At 42.1% G+C, this 22,310-nt stretch overlaps 1 protein-coding gene across 1 annotated transcript; it reads left to right on the top strand.

Annotated features, from left to right (window-relative positions):
* Positions 1-579: 579 nt before the first annotated feature.
* On the top strand, positions 580-22,241 carry slc13a1 (solute carrier family 13 member 1). The gene is made up of 15 exons (XM_014169986.2): positions 580-743; positions 5,207-5,335; positions 6,059-6,195; positions 14,062-14,246; positions 14,351-14,390; positions 14,637-14,700; positions 16,895-17,052; positions 17,599-17,718; positions 19,074-19,172; positions 19,308-19,412; positions 19,546-19,652; positions 19,871-19,965; positions 20,740-20,901; positions 21,226-21,363; positions 21,586-22,241. The coding sequence occupies exons 1-15, from the start codon at positions 639-641 to the stop codon at positions 21,727-21,729; spliced, it is 1,788 nt and encodes a 595-aa protein (XP_014025461.2). The 5' UTR covers positions 580-638; the 3' UTR covers positions 21,730-22,241.
* Positions 22,242-22,310: the final 69 nt, after the last annotated feature.

The raw sequence follows: 22,310 nt of genomic DNA, 5'->3' as shown, positions 1-22,310 counted from the left end.
CTACAATGTTGTTGATCCATCACAGCCATTAAACTCTGTAACTGTTTTAAAGTCACCATTGGCCTCATGATGAAATCTCTGAGTGGTTTCCTTCCTCTCTGGCAACTGAGAGGAAGGACACAGATAATTGTATGTGTGGGGTACAGAGATGAGGTAATCATTCAAAAATTATGTTAAACACTGTTATGCAACTAATTATGTGACTTAAGCAAATTTGCAATAACAAAAGGGTTGAAAAATTATTGACTCAAGACATTTCAGCTTGATTTTTTAAATGAATTAGTAAATATATATATATATATATTTTAATCAAAAAACAATTCAATTTTGTCCTTATGGGATATTGTGTGTAGGCCAGTGACAAAACATCTAAATGTAATCCATTTTAACTTCAGGCTATAGCACAGAAAAACGTGGGAAAAGTCAAGGGGTATGAATACTTTCTGAAGGCACTGTACATTACTACACACAGGTCTCACATTCTCTCTCAAGGCCTCACTCTGGGCATGCCCAGTGGCAGACCGTTAAACAATAAAGATTTATGGCTGGCCAAGTAGACAGGATAAGAGAGCGGTGAGTGCCTGAAGAAATGTCTTTAGTCAATTCAACACTCACCAGGGATTACTAAACTGTTTGACATGATGAAGAGGTTTCTGAGAGTTGTCTGGAACTACCACAAACTCCTCATCATCATCCTCACCCCTGTGCTGCTGCTGCCTCTTCCACTGGTCATCCAAGGAAAGGTGAGGGAGAGCATACCCTTCTCTCTCACACACACACACGCATATTTTACATTTTAGTCATTTAGCTGACGCTCTTATCCAGAGCACCTTACAGTTAGTGCATTCATCTTAAGATAGCTAGGTGAGACAACACGTCACAATCGTATCAAGTACAATTTCCCTCAAAAAAGTATTTATCAGCAAAGTCAGTGCTACTAGGCAAAGTCAAGTTAATTGTTTTATCTTTTTTTTTGGGGGGGGGGGTTCTGTGAGAGTTGTCTAAGATACTCTTCAAAGGTAGGGTTTCAGACACAACACATACCCAGAACCGGACACTCAGGACAGAACAGACCATTTATACACCCACATAAAAAAACTTTTAGGTACAAATGTTGTTACATACTGTAGTCACCACTGTAGTCACAAGACATTCTCATACTTTAACACTGACACATCCACAAACAAATTAATTAATACATGCAGTGGTACAGAACATGTGAAGTTCATCACAATTTATTGGCTTATCTTTGTTTGTACTTGTATACGCAATTCAGGTTTTAGCTGCCATGTATAAAAAAAAATAATAAACATGGAAAACCAGGCATGCATCGAAAACCAACCCCACAAACATAATCCTTTAATTTGAATGCATCTATTAAAAGTCTTTGTATTTTACAACGATTTGAACAAAAAAACAGATTGAGTATTCAAGTCATGTCTCGTCAGAAACAACAGCCCAGAGAAATGCGATATCATTCATTTTAGACATTTAATGAGGTATTTAAAAAAAAATCTGGATTGTACAGTAGCAAACAAATACACAATCCAGGACATTTGTCTCAGGGGCACTGAATGGTATTGACTGATGTGCATTTCAAAATGAACAATTTCCAGGATATGGCTTGACCTGAACTGCTATTTCCTCAGCCTCTCTCTCCCACTTTCCACATGATATGTCAGGGCATTTCTTGATTCATATAGCCTAGCTTACAGTATATACACACTGAGTATAGCAAACATAGGTTTAGTTGGTCTTTCCATGACATAGACTGACCTGGTGAATCCAGCTGAAAGCTATCATCCCTTATTGATGTCACCTGTTAAATGAACTACAATCAGTGTAGATGAAGGGGAGGAGACAGGTTAAAGATTGAGATGTGGAATGCGTATGTGTGCCATTCAGATGGTTAATGGGCAAGACAAAATATTTGTGCCTTTGAACTGGGTATGGTAGTTTGAGTGTGTCAAGATCTGCAACACTACTGGGGTTTTCACGCTCAAAAGTTTCCTGTGTCTATTAAGAATGGTCCACCACCCAAAGGACATCCGGCCAACTTGACAACTGTGGGAAGCATTGGAGTCAACATGGGCCAGCATCTCTGTGGAACGCTTTCGACACCTTGTAGAGTCCATGCCCTGACAAATTGAGGCGGTTTCGAGGGCAAAAGGGGGTGCAACTAATATTAATTTTCCTAATGTTTTGTACAGTCAGTGATGAAGATGAAGCCTAGGCTACTAACAGGTGATGGCCAATGTGCTCATGCCAATAGCCTATCTCAATATAAGCTACTTTGTTAAACATTGCTGTTCACTCAGAATAGCAAAAAAATGTTGAAGATGTTTTGGAAGGGCTTCTACAAAGATATTAGTCTTTTCTTTTCAGCAGTAGGTATTTGCTTTCCAAATGGTATGCCTACGTTTTTCTTGGAATTGTATTTCTCAGGATTGTATTAATGAAATTTGCGAAAGGCAAATTGACAGCCGCAACCAACCATATCAATATAATCCATAGATGGCAGTTCCCATTCAAGTCAGCACTGGCAGCCATTGCTAGTGTACCCATGAGTTTAACAGTCAAAGTGCTTGGGTTAGAGATTCCAAAATCCTTCTATGGATTATATGTCTATGGCCACAATGCAACAATTTGTTCTTATTTGGCATGCTCGCTGCCAAAATTGCGGCCTTCACGATTAAGTGCATGTAATAAAACTTAATCTACAGCACATTTTTTTAAGCTATTGATTCTCTGTGGCAAAATTATGCTCCCTGGTGTAGTATTATGAATTATGTTATTTATGTCTGTTCGGACAGGAGTAATATAATTTGGGGAATTTAAATTAATAATAATTTCGGTATAATAAACCTTAAATAATAGTAAAGTAAGTGTGCTGCAGCAGCCCCTGATAAATAGAAACAAACAAACACATTTAAAAATTTTTACCCTCTTTTTCTCCCCAATTTCGTGATATTCAATTACGATCTTGTCTCATCGCTGCAGCTCCCCAACGGGCTTGTGAGAGGTGAAGGTCAAGTCATGTGTCCTCAGAAATATGACCCGCCAAACCGTGCTCCTTAACACCCACCAGGAAGTGAACCGCACGAATGTGTCGTAAAAAACACTGTTTAACGGACGATCGAAGTCATGCTGCAGGCGCCCGGCTCACTACAAGGAGTCGCTAGAGCGCAATGAGCCAAGTAAAGCCCCCCCACTGGCCAGACCCTCCCGTAAACTGGACCACACTGGGCCAATTATGCGCCGCCCTATGGGACTCCCAGTCACAGCCTGGGAATGAACCAGTGGCCTGTAGTGATGCCTCAAGCACTGCAATGCAGTGCTTTAGACCGCTGCGCCACTTGGGAGGCCAGCACACCTACTTTTTGAAGCTGTGGATTCTACTCATTTTGCCGTAGGTCAGAGAGACATTTTTGCAGTTTTGAAGGCAATTTCCTGCAATTCTATAAATTTTGCCATGACTTAATAGGACATCTGAGTGACAAAATCAAAATGGGGGCCTCCTGGAGGTCAGGGCTCCTGGGCATGTGCCCTGCGTGCCCGGTCGGTAATTCATCCATGATTACAAGTTTAGATAGCTGACTAGACTAATTTACCAATCTAATTTTTATTTAATTTTTATCAACAATAACAATAACAAAAAATACCTATATTATTCCTGACAAAATGTATGGCTTGTATGCCAATCGACAAGGACGCAGCCTTTTGAGGCAACATTTCTAGGCAGGACATCAAAATTTGTACGTCCCAATCCCAAGGTACACTCAAATAGTGCAGTGTAGTTAGCTTTACATTAAAGATTCTGATTTTTGTCATTAATACCTCTTAAACGTAACGTGCAAGAATGATATACATACTCTGAATCAGCTGACGATAGCGAGCAAGTTACACCCCTTGTTTTTGCAATTCGGTGTCATATTTTATTTTTGGAGTCGAAATGTAGCTAAAACGTTGCTCTCCTCTTGAGGGTTAAGGGACCATTTTAAAACTGCAACACTTCTCAACCACATGACATATGGCTCTCAAATCAATTTGACATTGTTTTGAGACCGCCTTTCTCGAATCCACAGCAATTAGTTGAGCTTTTTTTTTACTTTATCAATTGATTTTTATTTCACTTTACAGATAAATACTTCCTTAAAATGTCAATAGCTTGCACCCCAAAGAATACAACCAACTGTTACTGGTTCAGGGACATTGCCTGTCCAATCAACGGTAATTACTTTAGAATCTTTTGACTTTGGCTATTTCTATTAATTTAATTTCATTATATGTCAAAAATACTTGCTTAACTCTTCAATAACTTCGACCCTTAAGGACTTTCATGAATAAAACCAACGTATTAGTTCAGGGACCTTGTCTGTACAATCTTCAGCAAATACTTTTGTATTTTTTCATACCACCTTTTAATATTAGTTATCAACGAATACAAAACCATGTTAACCTGAAAATGCAGTGCAATTTAATAATATGCACAGGTGTGATAGTTATATTAATTTATCACAATGTAAGCCTACTCATAGAAAAAACATTGGCACCTCTAATGCAATATTAGCTTCACAGTGAAACACCACTATTCTGGCTATTAATCATTCTTAAAAAGTCAGCAAAATTGCTTATTTAGCCATCTCAAAAAAATAATATCCTGTATCATGCGTGCAAGTCTGTCCACAACGATGGAGCAGCAGACCAAGCAATATGCTTCGAGGAGGACCCTATACTGTAGAATAATTATTCTGTCAATTTAATTCATGAACAGGTCCTGAGATCGATTCTGTTACGTGTCAGATATTTCCATTTTGGGATAGTTGCTCCATCTGCTACAGTGGCTACAATGTAAACAAACGTCTCGTGCTCAGTGGAAAGCGAATGTGTTCTCACGTGATGCTGCCTTCGAACCCGTCCCAAATGGCAGTTGCCAACTGGAGTGCTACCTATTAAGGTAGTTGCCTTTGGAAGCAGGTAGGCAGCTGAATTTGGATTGGGACACACAGCCTATGATGATAACGAGATGCCCTTGGAAAACATTTATAACTATTACAAATGACTTTTCATTTTAGTTGACGAAAATGGGACGAGACAAGAATTCCACGTGAGACTAATGTACGTTTGACTTGACATGAAGCTCATTTTCATATTTTTTCCCAATCCTAACTAAGCATGTTGTTTTTTTCCTTTTGCCCTCTTCTAGGTGTCAGAATGTGCGTTCATACTGTGTGTCATGGCAGTGTACTGGCTGACAGAAGCCCTGCCACTGGCAGCCACAGCTCTGCTCCCAGCCTTGCTCTTCCCTCTCTTTGGCATCATGAAGTCATCTCAGGTGAACATTGCACAATTTTATTGCATTCAATTGTGTGTGTGTGTAAATATTTTAAATTATAAAAAAAATCAGCAAAAAAATGTATTAATGAATTTTCCAGGAAGCCAACGTTACGTAACCTGGCTGCTCTCCATCTCACTTTCATGTTTGATAAAACATATGACAAAACTCCTCTGGTTTGATTAATGAATCCATAAATGTATAAATGCAGGAGCATTTATTGCATTATTATCATATCACAGTCAGCTCCTAACTCCTTATGCCCCACTCACGTTATGTAGGAAACTCGAAAAATGTCCAACTTGCTAACTTAGGCGGAAAAGTCAGATCCTGAGTTTTCCACTTGGGAGGTACCAGAATCAACCACTAAGAAGCTCTACGCAAATAACTTACATTCATTTTAATTTGGAGGACCTGAGTTTCAGACATGATGTGAACGTGGCATTAGTCTGTAATAATCTGTTTATTATCTATTTGTTATTAACAATCTCAGTGCCCAGCCCTGTATGGTTTTATTGGCTTGGCAAAATGACACAGAAGGCATAATGTTCTTGCCATCCTTACTAGACAAATAAAAAGTCAGTATTGTTTGTGAAATGTCCTCTTAACAAGTTGATTAAATGTCAAATCTGACCGCTTTATTGGGATATTGATCAACATGTCTAAGATCTTCTACCGCTCTCTTTTCCTGCTGTTCTCCCTCCTTCCCTCTCTCATGTCCAGGTGGCTGGGGTGTACTTCAAAGACTTCCACCTGCTGTTGATCGGGGTCATCTGCCTGGCAACGTCTATAGAGAAGTGGGGTCTCCACCGGAGGATAGCACTTAGGCTGGTCACTCTGGTCGGTGTCAATCCTGGATGGTGAGAACTTTCTCTCTGCCGCATAAGGAGGGAGAGATCGGTTTGTTGTTTTTAAAGTCTCTGAAAAAGTGTTCTATTGAAAAAGTTATTAGCTACCTATTGAATTTGGATCCAGCAACATGGTTAGCCTCAGTTGCTGGGACCACTACTATGCATCCAGGGATCCTGCCAACCAAAAGTCTGAAGAGCTGCTTGGGGTAGCAGCTAGCTTAGCGGCTAACTAGCTATCAAGCCAGGAAGGTTTCCAGGAAGGTTGAACCCAGCCCGCGACGCGAATAGTCCTTTTGGCGGGGACCACGGATTGTCCCGGGCTTGTGGCTGTCTAAATCCCTGCTGTTTGTTGCTGTTTCCATCTGCCCTGCAACCTGCCCTGTTTGGAACTGCGTGGATTACTAGCATTAGCCTACGTTGCTACCATGACATTCCAAAACCAAAGCCAGTGGAAGTAATGGAGAAGACAGTGTTTCGCTATCACAGGTGAAGGATCTTAAAAAAAAAAAATGTTTTAAGGGTTCTACAAGCAGTTGTTATAACAACAGGAAAATAGCTTCAAGAGCTTTGTCCAAATACTATGGATTCAATGGATTCAACTAACAAAAGAATACACGATCTGACCAGAGAGGTCAAGGATCTTAAGAATAGTTTGCAGAGGTGGATGTCCTGAAAGAAACTTGCAGCAATATAACAACAAACTGTAAGTCACGCAAGATGACATCAGCACAGTCAGTGAATCATTATTAACAATGACTGCGAAAACAGACTAGTGGGACAATCAAGGAAGAATAACATTGTTGTGGATGGCATACCAGAGTCTAAACATACTAGGCCGAGTCTAATGAGAAAGTAAGAAAAATGGTCACTGAAAAGCTGCAGATGGATAATAGAAAGATTGAAGTGGATTGCGCCCACAGGTCTGAAAAACCTGTAACCAGCCCAGGTGACAGACCTAGGCCAATAGTGGTCAAGTTAAGGTTTAAGGACAAGATGGCTCGCTACAGAACAGCTAAGAACTTGAGAAGAAACAACATCTTTAACGAGGACTACTCGGAAGCTGTGTGCCAGATGCAGAATGAAAGCTGCCAGAGAGCGTGGGGACATTGCTTACATCCACTATGACAGGCTCACTGGCCGTGTCCGAATACCCATACTAAGTGTGCTACATACTTAAACTGCATACTATTTAGCCGTACCGTTTAGTAAAAAGTATTCACTATGCCATGGCCGCAATGCTCCTGATTGGCTGAGTAGGTGGAGCGGGGGCCAAGTGTGGGTGGATTTGCGTCGCATTAACCAGCCTGATAATAGTAAATTTACAATTTGATTAATTTCTAAAAACGCTAAATAGAGAAGGAATTGAGTAACAGGAAAACTCAGGCTGGTTATAGGCAGACTATCACATTCAACCTATACCCAGTGCTTAATTTGAGCCAGATTCTGCCGGAACAGAATCTGGCACCTCTCCGTATAGGACTGTTTCGTTCCGGAACCTAAACAGCAAAAAAAGAAACGCCCCTTTTTCAGGACCCTGTCTTTCAAAGATAATTCGTAAAAACCCAAATAACTTCACAGATCTTTATTGTGAATGGCTTGAACACTGTTTCCCATGCTTGTTCAATGAACCGTAAACAATTAATGAACATGCACCTGTGGAATGGTCGTTAAGACGCTAATAGCTTACAGACGGTAGGCAATTAAGGTCACAGTTATGAAAACTTAGGACACTAAAGAGGCCTTTCTACTGACTCTGAAAAACACCAAAAGAAAGATGCCCAGGGTCCCTGCTCATCTGCGTGAACGTGCTTTAGGCATGCTGCAAGGAGGCATGAGGACTGCAGATATGGCCAGGGCAATACATTGCAATGTCCGTACTGTGAGATGCCTAAGACAGCACTACAGGGAGACAGGCCGGACAGCTGATCATCCTCGCAGTGGCAGACCACGTGTAACACCTGCACAGGATCGGTACATCCGAACATCACACCTGCGGGACAGGTACAGGATGGCAACAACAACTACCCGAGTTACACCAGGAATGCACAATCCCTCCATCAGTGCTCAGACTGTCTGCAATAGGCTGAGAGAGGCTGGACTGAGGGCTTGTAGGCATGTTGTAAGGCAGGTCCTTACCAGACATCACCGACAACAACGTCGCCTATGGGCACAAACCCACCGTCGCTGGACCAGACAGGACTGGCAAAAAGTGCTCTTCACTGACAAGTCGCGGTTTTTGTCTCACCAGGGGTGATGGTCGGATTGGCGTTCATCATCGAAGGAAGGAGTGTTATACCAAGGCCTGTACTCTGAAGCGGGATCTATTTGGAGGTGGAGTGTCCGTCATGGTCTGGGGCGGTGTGTCACGGCATCATCGGACTGAGCTTGTTGTCATTGCAGACAATCTCAACGCTGTGTGTTACAGAGATGACATCCTCCTCCCTCATGTGGTGCCCTTCCTGCAGGTTCACCCTGACCTGACCCTCCAGCATGACAATGCCACCAGCCATAATGCTCGTTCTGTGTGTGATTTCCTGCAAGACAGGAATGTCAGTGTTCTGCCATGGCCAGCGAAGAGCCTGGATCTCAATCCCATTGAGCACGTCTGGGACCTGTTGGATCGGAGGGTGAGGGCTAGGGCCATTCCCCCCCAGAAATGTCTGGGAACTTGCAGGTGCCTTGGTGGAAGACTGGGGTAACATCTCACAGCAAGAACTGGCAAATCTGGTGCAGTCCATGAGGAGATGCACTGCAGTACTTAATGCAGCTGGTGGCCACACCAGATACTGACTGTTACTTTTGATTTTGACACCCCCTTTGTTCAGGGACACATTATTCCATTTCTGTTAGTCACACGTCTGTGGAAATTGTTCAGTTCATGTCTCAGTTGTTAAATCTTGTTATGTTCATACAAATATTTACACATGTTAAGTTTGCTGAAAATGAATGCAGTTGACAGTGTGAGGAAGTTAATTTTTTTGCTGAGTTTATTTGGTTAAATCCAGTACCTCAAGTGGCATGAAACATAATTTACACTTTTCCCAATGTACAATTTCAAATAAAAGCAATCGAAGTTCATTCAAGTTGCCTCTTCGTTAATTTTCCTGCCCCCCCCCCCCCCCCAAAATGAAAGTAAAGCATTGCAATTTTGAATTCTGTAACGTTTGTGTGGGTGAGGTAGAAAATGATTGTTGCCCATCAATAATGAGACGCCACCTGATATTGACAACTTACTTCAAGACTATTTTGGGGAACGAAATGTGTTCTGGGTTGCCTCAGAATAACATTGACGTATACACTGACTCTGTGACCAAGTTCATCGGGAAGTGCAAAGAGGATATTGCTCCCACTGTGACAATTAAAACGTATCCAAACCAAAAACTGTGGATAGAAGGCAGCATTTGCACAAAACTGAAAGTGTGAACCACTGCATTTAAACTATGGCAAGGTGACTGGGAACATGGACGAGTACAAACTGTCCAGCTATGCCCTCCGTAAGGGAATCAAACAGGCAAAATATCAGTACAGAGACAATGTGGAGTCACAATTCAACGGCTCAGACAAGACATATGTGGCAGGAACTCCAGACAATCACGGATTATAAAGGGAAAACTGGCCACGTCGCAGATACCGACGCCTTGCTCCCGGACAGACTAAACACCTTCTTTGCATCGACGCGGGCCCCCACTGCTCACGAGGACTGTGTTCTTGTTCTCAGTGGCCAATGTGAGAAAGACATTTAAGTGCGTACCAGATCATGTGCATACCAGCTGGCTGGAGTGTTTATGGACATATTCAAATCTCTCCCTATCCCAGTCTGTAGTCCCCACTTGCTTGAAGATGTCCGCCATTGTTCCAGTACCCAAGAAAGCGCAAGTAACTGAAATAAATGACTATCGCCCCGTAGCACTCACTTCTGTCATCATGAAGTGCTTTGAGAGGCTAGTTAAGGATTATATCACCTCCACCTTATCCGACACCATAGACCCACTACAACTTGCATACCGGCCCAACAGATCCACGGATGACGCAAATCGCCATTGTACTGCACACTGCCCTATCCCATCTGGACAAGAGGAATACCTATGTAAGAATGCTGTTCATCGATTACAGCTCAGCCTTCAACACCATAGTGCCCTCCAAGCTCATCACTAAGCTCGGGGCCCTGAGTCTGAACCCGCCCTGTGCAACTGGGTCTGGACTTTCTCACGGGCCGACCCCAGGTGGTGAAGGTAGGCAACAACTCCTCCTCTACACTGATCCGCAACACGGGGGCCTCACGAGAGTCTGTGCTCAGCCCTCTCCTGTACTCCCTGTTCACCCATGACTGCATGGCCATGCAAGTCTCCAACTAAATCATCAAGTTTGCAGACACACAGTGGTAGGCCCGATTACCAACAAGGAGCCAGCCTACAGGGAGGTGGTTAGGGCCCTGGTGGAGTGGTCGTAGGAAAATAACCACTCCCTCAATGTCAGCAAAATTAAGGAGCTAATTGTGGACTTCAGGAGACAGCAGAGGGAGCACGACCCCATCCACATCGATGGGCGCGCAGTGGAGAGGGTGTAAAGCTTCAAGTTCCTCTGCGTGCAAATCACTAACAACCTGAAATGGCGCCTATTCAACCTCAGGAGGCTGAAGAAATTCAGCTTGGCCCCTAAGAACCTCACAAACTTCTACAGATGCACCATTGAGAGCATCCTTTTGGGCTGTATCACCGCCTGGTACGGCAACTGCACCGTCCGCTACCGCAGGGCTCTCCAGAGGGTGGTGCGTTCAGCAGGCAGGCACACTGCCTGCCCTCTAGGACATCTAAAGCACCCAGTGTCACAGGAAGGCCTAGAAAATCATCAAGGACCTCTACTACCTGAGCCATGGCCTGTTTACCCCGCAACCATCTGTTAGGCGGAGACAGTAATGATGCATCAAATCTGGGACTGAGAGATTGAAAAACAGCTTCCATCTCCACACCATCAGACTGTTAAATATTCACCACTAGCCGGCCTCCGCCCAGTACCCTACCCTGAACTTTAGTCACTGTTACTAACTGGCTACCACTCGGTACTTAACTCTTACATCTAGATGTGCCGATAGCGGAACGCCTCGCCAATATCCAATGATAGAGCGTGGCGCGAATTACAAACACCTCAGAAATCCAAAAACTTCCATTTTTCAAACATATGACTATTTTACACCATTTTAAAGACAAGACTCTCCTTTATCTAACCACATTGTCCGATTTCAAAAAGGCTTTGCAACGAAAGCAAAACATTAGATTATGTCAGGAGAGTACCCAGCCAGAAATAATCACACACCCATTTTTCAAGCTAGCATATAATGTCACAAAAACCAAAACCACAGCTAAATGCAGCACTAACCTTTGATGATCTTCATCAGATGACACTCCTAGGATATTATGTTATACAATACATGCATGTTTTGTTGAATCAAGTTCATATTTATATCAAAAACCAGCTTTTTACATTAGCATGTGACGTTCAGAACTAGCATACCCACCGAAAACTTCCGGTGAATTTACTAAATTACTCACGATAAACGTTCACAAAAAACATAACAATTATTTTAAGAATTATAGATACAGAACTCCTTTATGCAATCGCGGTGTCCGATTTTAAAATAGCTTTTCGTTGAAATCACATTTTGCAATATTCTGAGTAAATAGCCCGGTCATCATGGCTAGCTATTTTGACACCCACCAAGTTTGGCACTCACCAAACTCAGATTTACTATAAGAAAAATTGGATTACCTTTGCTGTTCTTCGTCAGAATGCACTCCCAGGACTTCTACTTCAACACCCAATGTTGTTTTTCTTCCAAATAATCCATAGTTATATCCAAATAGCTGCGTTTTGTTCATCGTGCAAGACACTATCTGAAGGGTGACGCGCCGACGCATATCGTGACAAAAAAATTCAAAATATTCCATTACCGTACTTCGAAGCATATCAAACGCTGTTTAAAATCAATTTTTATGCGATTTTTCTCGTAAAATAGCGATAATATTCCGACCAGGAGACCTTGTTTTCGTTCAAACACTGAAAATAGAAAATGGAGTCTTCACATGCACACGCGCGCCGGTGTCATTGTTCTCAGAACAACCACTTTCCAAAACCCCTACTGTTTTCGCCCAGGGACTGCAGAGTCATCATTCCCCGTTCTGGCGCCTTCTGAGAGCCTATGCGAGCCTTAGAAAATTTCATGTTACAGCAGAGATCCTCTATTTTCGATAAAGAGGCTATAGAAGGACAAGAAATGGTCAGACAGGGCACTTCCTGTATGGAATCTTCTCAGGTTTTGGCTTGCCATATGAGTTCTGTTATACTCACAGACACCATTCAAACAGTTTTAGAAACGTTAGGGTGTTTTCTATCCAAATCAAATAATTATATGCATATTCTAGTTTCTGGGCAGGAGTAATAACCAGATTAAATCGGGTACGCTTTTTATCCGCCCGTGAAAATACTGCCCCCTATCCTAAACAGGTTAACCCTGCACCTTAGAGACTGCTGCCCTATGTGGTCACACTGGTCACTTTAATTAATAATGTTCACATACTGTTTTACCCATTTCATATGTATATACTGTATTCTAGTCAAGGCTCATCCTATATAAACTACTGCTGTACACGTCTTTTCTATTGATTTACTATCAATACACACCATCATATACATTCCAGACTCTGCCATTGCTCGTTGTAATATTTCCATATTTCTTAATTCCTTTATTTTTATTGGATTTTTTGTGGATGGGAGGATTTGCAGTGTATTGTTAGGTATTACTGCACTGATGGTGATAGGAGCATAAGCATTCCACTAGACCCGTGATAGCATCTGCAAAATGTGTACGCGACCAATACAATTTTATTTGAATTTGATTTCTAAACTGTCAGTCAAAACATATTGATTCAATGGTTGTAAAGATGGGGAGAGGTCCGTCTGTGATAAAGAGATGCTTTGCATTTTTTAAACCACACTCCACAAAGCAATTACTGCAGGCTCTAGTTTTATCTTATCTTAATTATCACCCAGTCATATGGTCAGGTGCTGCAAAGGACCTAGAAAAACTGCAGCTGGCCCAGAATAGAGCATCACATCTTGCTCTTCACTGTAATCAGAGGGCTAATATCAATACTATGCATGCCAGACTCTCTTGGCTAAATGTAGAATAGAGACTGACTGCATCACTTGTTCATTTATAAGAAAATTGCACATTGTTTGCATAGTCAGCTTACACACAGCTCTGACACACATTTTACCCACCAGACATGCCACCAAGGGTCTTTTCACAGTCCCCAAATACAGAACAAATTCAAAAAAAGGTACAGTATTTTATAGAGCCATGATTGTATGGAACTCTTCCATCTCAGATTGCTCAAGTAAACAGCCAACCTGGTTTAATAAAACCCCAGATAAAGCAACACCTCACGGCACAATGCCCCTATTTGACCTAGATATTTTGTGTATTTACTGGTATGTAGGCTGTGTGTGACATTTTAAATGTATGTAGTTCTGTCCTTGATCTTTTCTTGTCTGTTAATGTTCTGCATTATGTCATATTTCACAATGTGTGTGGACCCCAGGAAGAGTAGCTGCTGATTTCGCAACAGCTAATGGGGATCCTAATAAAATACCAAAAATACCAAATGTGTCACCATCTTGGAGGACCATGTGTTTTAAAAGGTATCAACACTAACACAGCAGAAGAGCTATATCTCAAGTTCTAATAGAATGCGCTGAATCACCATTTAGGAGAAAAAAAAAATCTGAATTGGTCGGCCTGTGTAAACGCAGTCTAAGGGTAATTTGGCAAACCACCCATTTTCATTGGTTAACGCCCTTGTGGATGTCTCTTTGTAGGCTGATGTTGGGCTTCATGAACAGCTGTGCCTTCCTCTCCATGTGGGTCCAAAACACATCCGCCGTTGCCATGGTGATGCCCATCGTTGAGGCGATCATTCAGCAAATCTTGAATGCAGAGGGAGAAGGTGAGCAGCGGCAGCGAACAATGACGGGCACCAGCAACCTTGGCCTAGAACTGGAAGGTGAGAATGCACAATAATGATCCATACATTGTTTACCCACAGAACTTAGTTATTGGTAGGAATTTAAGATTTGGAAGATTCAGAACGCCACATTATTCCAACAGAGACTGAGGGACCGTGTGAGAAAAATGAAGAGCCAATAAGGTATTTTGGAGTTCCTCTGCATATATTTAACATTCTTAAAAGGATCCCCCAAATTACTTCAAAATGTCTTTACCTTTAAAGCAGTCAATGGAGAAGGAGAGACAACAATCCAAGATTTGGATTTGTTTACACTGTCAACAACCATCTGATAGCGTAAACATTTTCATTAGCATTGTATCAATTGTCCTCATACCTTGTCTTGCTTTAATTTCACATAAGTAATATATATTTTTTAATCTCTGGTAGAACAAATAAGGAACCAGATGAAATGGAGTACAGTATTCCAGAGGAAGCACCCTCTCAGACCCATGTAAGTTGTACAGGTACAGTGGCTTGCGAAAGTATTCACCCCCCTTGGCATTTTTCCTATTTTGTCGCCTTACAACCTGGAATTAAAATAGATTTTGGGGGGGGTTATATCATTTGATTTACACAACATGCCTACCACTTTGAAGATGCAAAATAGTTTTCATTGTGAAACAAACAAGAAAGACAAAAAAAACAGAAAACCTGAGCGTGCATAACTATTCAACCCCCCCAAAGTCAATACTTTGTAGAGCCATCTTTTGCAGCAATTACAGCTGCAAGTCTCTTGCGGTATGTTGCTATATGCTTGGCACATCTAGCCACTGGGGTTTTTGCCCATTCTTCCAGGCAAAACTGCTCCAGCTCCTTCAAGTTGGATGGGTTCTGCTGGTGTACAGCAATCTTTAAGTCATACCACAGATTCTCAATTGGATTGAGGTCTGGGCTTTGACTAGGCCATTCCAAGACATTTAAATGTTTCCCCTTAAACAACTCGAGTGTTGCTTTAGCAGTATGATTAGAGACATTGTTCTGCTGGAATGTGAACCTCTGTCCCAGTCTCAATTCTCTGAAAGACTGAAACAGGTTTCCTTCAAGAATTTCCCTGTATTTAGCACCATCCATCATTCCTTCAATTCTGACCAGTTTCCCAGTTCCTGCCAATGAAAAACATCCCCACAGCATAATGTGGTGGGTGGTGTTTTCGGGGTGATGAGAGGTGTTGGGTTTGCACCAGACATAGCGTTTTCTTTGATGGCCAAAAAGCTACATTTTAGTCTCATCTGACCAGAATACCTTCTTCCATATGTTTGGGGAGTCTCACACCAAAAGTGTTAGCTTATTTTTTTCTTTAAGCAATGGCTTTTTGGTGGCCACTCTTCTGTAAAGCCCAGCTCTGTGGAGTGTACGGCTTAAAGTGGTCCTATGGACAGATACTCCAATCTCCGCTGTGGAGCTTTGCAGCTCCTTCAGGGTTATCTTTGGTCTATTTGTTGCCCCTCTGATTAATGCCCTCCTTGCCTGGTCGGTGAGTTTTGGTGGCCGGCCCTCTCTTGGCAGGTTTGTTGTGGTGCAATATTCTTTCCATTTTTTATTTAATGGTGCTCTGTGGGATGGATGTTCAAAGTTTCAGATATTTTTTCAGAACCAACCCCTGATCTGTACTTCTCCACAACTTTGTCCCTGACCTGTTTGGAGAGCTCCTTGGTCTTCATGGTGCCGCTTGCTTGGCGGTGCCCCATGCTTAGTGGTGTTGCAGACTCTGGGGCCTTTCAGAACAGGTGTATATATACTGAGATCATGTGACAGATCATGTGACACATATTGCACACAGGTGGACTTTATTTAAATAATTATGTGACTTCTGAAGGTAATTGGTTTCACCAGATCGTATTTAGGGGCTTCATTGCTAAGGGGGTGAATACATATGCACGCACCACTTTTCCGTTTTTTTTTTACAATTTTTTTTCTTCATTTCACTTCACCAATTTGAACTATTTGGTGTATGTCCATTACATGAAATCCAAATAAAAAGTAATTTAAATTACAGGTTGTAACGCAACAAAATAGGAAAAACGCCAAGGGGGATGAATACTTTTGCAAGACACTGTAACTGCCAAAATAAAGGAAACTCCAACAAAGCGTCTTAGGGCATTGGGCCACCACGAGCCACCAGAACAGCTTCAATGTGCCTTGGTATAGAATCTACGAGTGTCTGGAACTCTATTGGATGGATGCAACACCATTCTTCTATAAGAAATTCCAGAATTTGGTGTTCTGTTGATGGTGATGGAAAATTCCGTCTCAGGCATCACTCCAGATTCTCCCATAAGTGTTCAACTGGGTTGAGATCTGGTGACTGACACCCACTCACTCTTTAAACCCCCTATGCTCTTTCGCGACCCCCCTTTCAAAAGTCACAGATCTTTTCTTCAAGCCATGGTAGCCAAAAATAATGGGCAACTGGGCATTTTTATACATGACCCTAAGCATGATGGGGTGTTAGTTATATATATTTTTTTTAGCAACAGCTTTCAATATACTTTGTATTCGTCGTTTACTTAAGGGTTTCCTTTATTTTGACAGATACCTGTAGATAGCTCACTAATCTAACGCTTATAACACTGCCATATCACAATGGGCTTCTAACATGGTCAAGGCAGTAAATGACACACTACCATCTCTTTGTCTTCTTAAAGGCGATTGGGCAAAAGATAGAGGGGCGCTACCGGAGTAAGAGAGAACACATGATGTGCAAGGGGCTGTGCCTAAGCATCACATACTCTTCCTCTATAGGAGGGATTGCCACCCTTCCTGGGACCTCCCCCAACCTCATCTTTTCAGAGTACATCCATCAGTGAGTTCTCCATCAGCTATATCTAGTGGTGGTCAGACTTTATATACAATGTATATCACAGGAGGCAGCTGAGGCTCAATGTCTGGAACGGCGCAAATGGAATGGCATCAAACACCTGGAAACGATGTGTTTGATGTATTGATACCATTCCACTTATTCCGCTACAGTCATTACCACAAGACCATTCTTACCAATTAAGGTGCCACCTACCTCCTGCGACATATGTCTATTCGGTATGCAATATAAATCTTGAGAATGCATCGTAACAGAGGAATACAAGTGGCTTGGTCAATGATACATAGAGTATGATAGAAAGGGCTGCATTCTGTATGGCGCAATACTACTGTATACTTGAACATGCTAAAATGTTTTTTCTATTCTACTGAGCTGTTTACTTCATGTTCATATTATATTATTTCTTATTGTTGTTGCATTGTCGAGAAGGAACCTGCAAGTAAGCATTTTGCTGGATGGTGTATACCATGTATCCCATACAGACTACTAATAAAACTTCAAACATCTCCATTCAACCCTATTCATTGACAGGTTTTACCCAGAATGCACCTCTATAAACTTTGGAAACTGGATCGTCTTGTGTCTGCCAATCAGCATCATTGCTTTGCTGTTGTCATGGATATGGCTGCACTGGATGTTCATTGGCTCAGAGTGAGTAAACACCATTTCATGGCGTTAATGAGCATTTCACCTTTTATTGACTCAATACTCCAGTTTCTGGCTTGTCTCATCAGATCATGATTGTCGTTAACCTAAATTGGCCTCATCCTTGACCCTAAGTATCACCTTATCCGTTCAGTGTTCTTTTCTCACCATTCGTTCCTCCCTCCCATCACTCACTCTTATGTCTTAACTTCTCACTCAAACACCCTTTTACACCAGGGCTCTCTGTCTGTCACTGTAAAAGGTAACCACCAGTACCACAGGGCAGACTGGCCTGCATGAGTAATTTATTAACTGAAAGGCTTACTCATGCTACAACAAGCGAGGAGGGGTTAATCATCCATACTGTAATGCTTTAGTTAGAAGAAGTGTCGGAGTCAGGCGCAGGACACATGGATGAGTGTAAACAATAACGTGTTTACAAAATCATAATCAAACTTCTTCCACATCCAAAATAAAACAATCACAAAACAGGAGACAATCACAGACAAGACAAACAGGGAAGCCAGAGGGTTAAATAATGATCATAATCAGGGAATCATAAACAGGTGTGAATAATAAAGACAAAAGCAAACGAACAGGGAAACAGATCGGTGGCAACTAGGAAGCCGGTGACGTCGACCGCCGAACGCTGCCTGAACAAGGAGAGGTGCCGACTTCGGTGGAAGTCGTGACACATACAGCACGTGTCGAAACTCAAGAGCCCATTTAGTCCTAGGTTTGAGTAAAAAAAAAGGTTTTGATTCTTTGTTTTTTTCTGGAGAAAAAAAAATATGTCAAATCGTCATTGAAATTACTAAAAACCAAATCGAAACAGTGCAGAAATCATAATGGACATAGATTTATATAGTTTCTTCACTCGGTGTAACTTGCCAACAGTCATCGAAGCAAACGCTAGAAAGTCAGGAAGCATCGGAAATTGGTAACCATCATCTAAACAAAAGCTAGAAAATCAGGGAGCATAGAAAATTCCAAAAAGCGATGCATAAAGAAGAATGTTTTGCACATTTTGAGGAAATATAATTCATTTTAAGTGCGGCCTTCCAGACCTAGCCCCGTACAAACCATTCTCATCTCGCGAGCTCACATTCTGTTTCGCTACAGGCTAGAGATCAGGATGAGGCTACTCCGGACCTTGGTCACAACCGAATGTGGCCCGTGGGCAAAATTAGTTTGACACCCCTGGTCTACAGAACTGGGGGAAGCCCCATTAACGCTTAGCTGACTGTCATGTTAATTGTCCTGTTTGAAGCAGTTTTCCCTGAATGACACAACTATTTTTGAATGCTTTGAAAAAGTGAATCTTCCGTCAACAATGTCATGTGTTCAATAAACCTATGCAGCTTCAGGGTGCTGTTCCGTCCTAGTGGAGAGCGCTCTGAGAGCGAGACTGCAACAGCCAGAATCATAGAGGAGGACTACAACACGCTGGGTCCTATGAGGTGACCCTTAAAGCTTTACCACCTTGTTTCCTCTTTTTTTGTTTGAATATCTGTGTTGATTAGAAAGTTCATGCATTCTTTTGTTTGAGAGTGTCTGTGTATTGCAAGACATCCAATCCTAACAGCCTGTTTCAGTCCACAGGAGGTTGTGACCGCGTTCATCTTCATCCTGATGGTGGTGCTGTGGGTCTTCAGAGACCCTGGATTTATGCCAGGCTGGGCCTCAATCTTCCTCCCTGAGTGAGTTCGATACCCTCTTCTACTATAACTTTTTACAGGGCAGCGTCACTCCCCAGCAACACATGCACTTCATGTTTTAAAAGGTTTTGTGATATGGGACTAAAAGGCACATGTCCTCATTCTCTTCATGTAGATATGCGGGCTACATCAGTGACGCCACCGTGGCCCTACTGCTGGGGCTTGTGTTCTTCATCATGCCAGCACACAAGCCTTCTGCAGATAAACACGGTATCAAATATGGTACGGTACCCCGAATAGCATTACACCTGGGCATAATCACAGAGATGGTAGCCCATAAGAAAGATAAATGATAACTGCCTACAATTTAACAGTAAAGCGTTTCGCCAGTGCACCCATTAATTTCTTCTCGTTGTCGTATAAACTATTGCACAGATGGTGTTTCTGTGGCAGCGTAACAGGCTTCATGAGGGTTCAACTTTCGGTTTCTCTGTTTCTAGAGGCCATGATCTCGTGGAAAGAGTTCCAGGCCTGTATGCCATGGGAGGTCGCCCTACTTGTTGGTGGGGGCTTTGCACTTGCTGAGGGCACCCAGGTACCATCTTGTCTAAAACTTTTACACTCCAGCCATATCATAATCAATGTGTCAAGGAAATTAGTCATTTTATTTAACCCTTATTTACCAGGTAAGTTGACTGAGAACACATTCTCATTTACAACAACGACCTGGGGAATAGTTACAGGGGATAGGAGAGGGGATGAATAAGGCAATTGTAAACTGGGGTTGATTAGGTGACCGTGATGGTATGCGGGCCAGATTGGGAATTTTGCCAGGACACCATGGTTAACACCCCTACTCTTACGATAAGTGCCATGGGATCTTTAGTGACCACAGAGAGTCAGGGCACCTGTTTAACGTCACATCCGAAAGACAGCATCCTACACAGGGCAATGTCCCCAAGCACTTCCCTGGAGCATTGGGATATTATATATTTATTTTGACAGGAAGCCCAATTCTGATCTTTTTTTTTATACCTAATTGGTCTTTTGACCAATCAGATCAGCTCTGAAAAATACCTGATGTGATTGGTTAAAAGACCAATTAGTATAAAGAATTATCAGAATTGGGCTGCCTGTCTAAACGCAGCCATATAGACCATGCCCTTCTTACACAGCCAAAGGTTTGTAGCTTTCGCACTGATGTCTGACGCTACGGTCACATTTTTTCGTGTAATTTGTATGAATATAGAATAAATGTATATTAGGAAAACTAAACACCCACATGTTCCTAAAAGGAAATTTGCCATGATGCTTGCTAATAATACAACATGTCTACAGCATTCCTATAGTCTGTCTGTCCCAAATGTAGGTGTCTGGTCTGTCCTCCTGGGTGGCAAACCTGCTATCTCCTCTGGGGAGCCTCCCCATCATAGCAACAGTCACCATTGCCTGTGTCCTTGTCACCTCAGTCACAGAGCTGGCCAGCAATGCAGCCACCATCACCATCTTCCTCCCTATCCTTGCCCCTCTGGTGCGTTCATAGATCTTTCCCTCTGAGTTATGAATTATTTGTTTGCAATAATAATTTTTTCCTCTTTATCCCTTTGTTCCACTTTAAATTGTCTGCTAAATGACTAAATGTTATGCAATATAATTTCTCAGTGGCTAAAAAATGTTAATGGAAATGGCAGTAGGGGGATCATTAGCTACAATATGAACATGATACAAAATAACTCCATCTACTACTTTAATAGACATACAGAAATGGAGCGGTCATAAAAACTACAAATAAAACGCTCTCTTCTTTTGGCGTGCATCTGAATGCCTCTTCTTTCCCATTCTCCATGAATGGCAGGCCGAAGCTATCCATGTGAACCCACTCTACGTATTGATACCCACAACCCTCTGCACATCCTTCGCCTTCCTACTTCCCTCATCCAACCCTTCCAATGCCATTGTGTTTGCCTACGGCCACCTCACCACCACGGACATGGTAAGTGCACATCGCCTCAAAGTAAATGCACTACACATAGGCCAGTTTCAAAATTAATCCAGAAGGGCTAGTTCTGGTTTAGTTGACCCGGTATACAAAACAAACCCTCATTAGTACACAGGTCAAAGCCTGTTGATGTACCACTAGGTCTGGTTCCCAGGCTAATGAATGCTACCAATGGCTTTATGCTTGTCTAATGCTGCTTGAGTATTGTCATTTCAGGTGAAGGCGGGGATTGGTGTGAATGTAATCAGTGTCCTTGCAGTATTATTGGCTGTGACAACATGGGGGATTCCACTGTTTGACTTGGATACCTACCCTGATTGGGCACCTACTCCATCCACGTCAAACATCACTGGATGGTGAAATCAGTCAGGAAAACACTAAATAAGGGGCCATAGAGTGTTTGTCTAATGCTGGGTTCATGCATTCTTCAGAAGTTGGACACTGTACTATCTGACTAGAAAAGTCAAGGTACAACCATATTACCACAATGTTCCCCAATTTAATTTCCAACATGGAAGCTGATAAGCAATGTAGTTTTGAGTTCAGGAGCTTTCTAGGAGAAATCACTACATCTCCAATAACTGATCATAACAGCGTCACTGTCAGGAAAATACTTAAATGGTCAATAGCAGAATGTATCCTTCAGTTGCACTTCTAACCCTCACCTCAAGCTTAGAACCCGGGAGGACGGGTGGGGCTATGTTAGGAACCATTCTAATAGGGAGTTAGGGCTAAAAGTTAAGGATTCGCCATGTGCCAAAGTGTTTAATTTATTGGACATGTCACTGATCCTTTAACACAATGGCAGGGGAGACCATTTATAAAGAAATCAACTTTGTCAGGAAATACATTCAATAAATGTAATTAATCAACATGTATCATTGTTTTTGTATTGCAAATGGATTTTTGTATTATAAATACAGGACATTGTTGCTCCAAGG

This window comes from Salmo salar, chromosome ssa23 (assembly GCF_905237065.1).
Source record: "Salmo salar chromosome ssa23, Ssal_v3.1, whole genome shotgun sequence".
In the NCBI taxonomy this organism is placed as follows: Eukaryota; Metazoa; Chordata; class Actinopteri; order Salmoniformes; family Salmonidae; genus Salmo; species Salmo salar.
The sequence above is the reverse complement of the archived record's forward strand: the minus strand, read 5'-3'. Positions and strand labels throughout refer to the sequence as shown.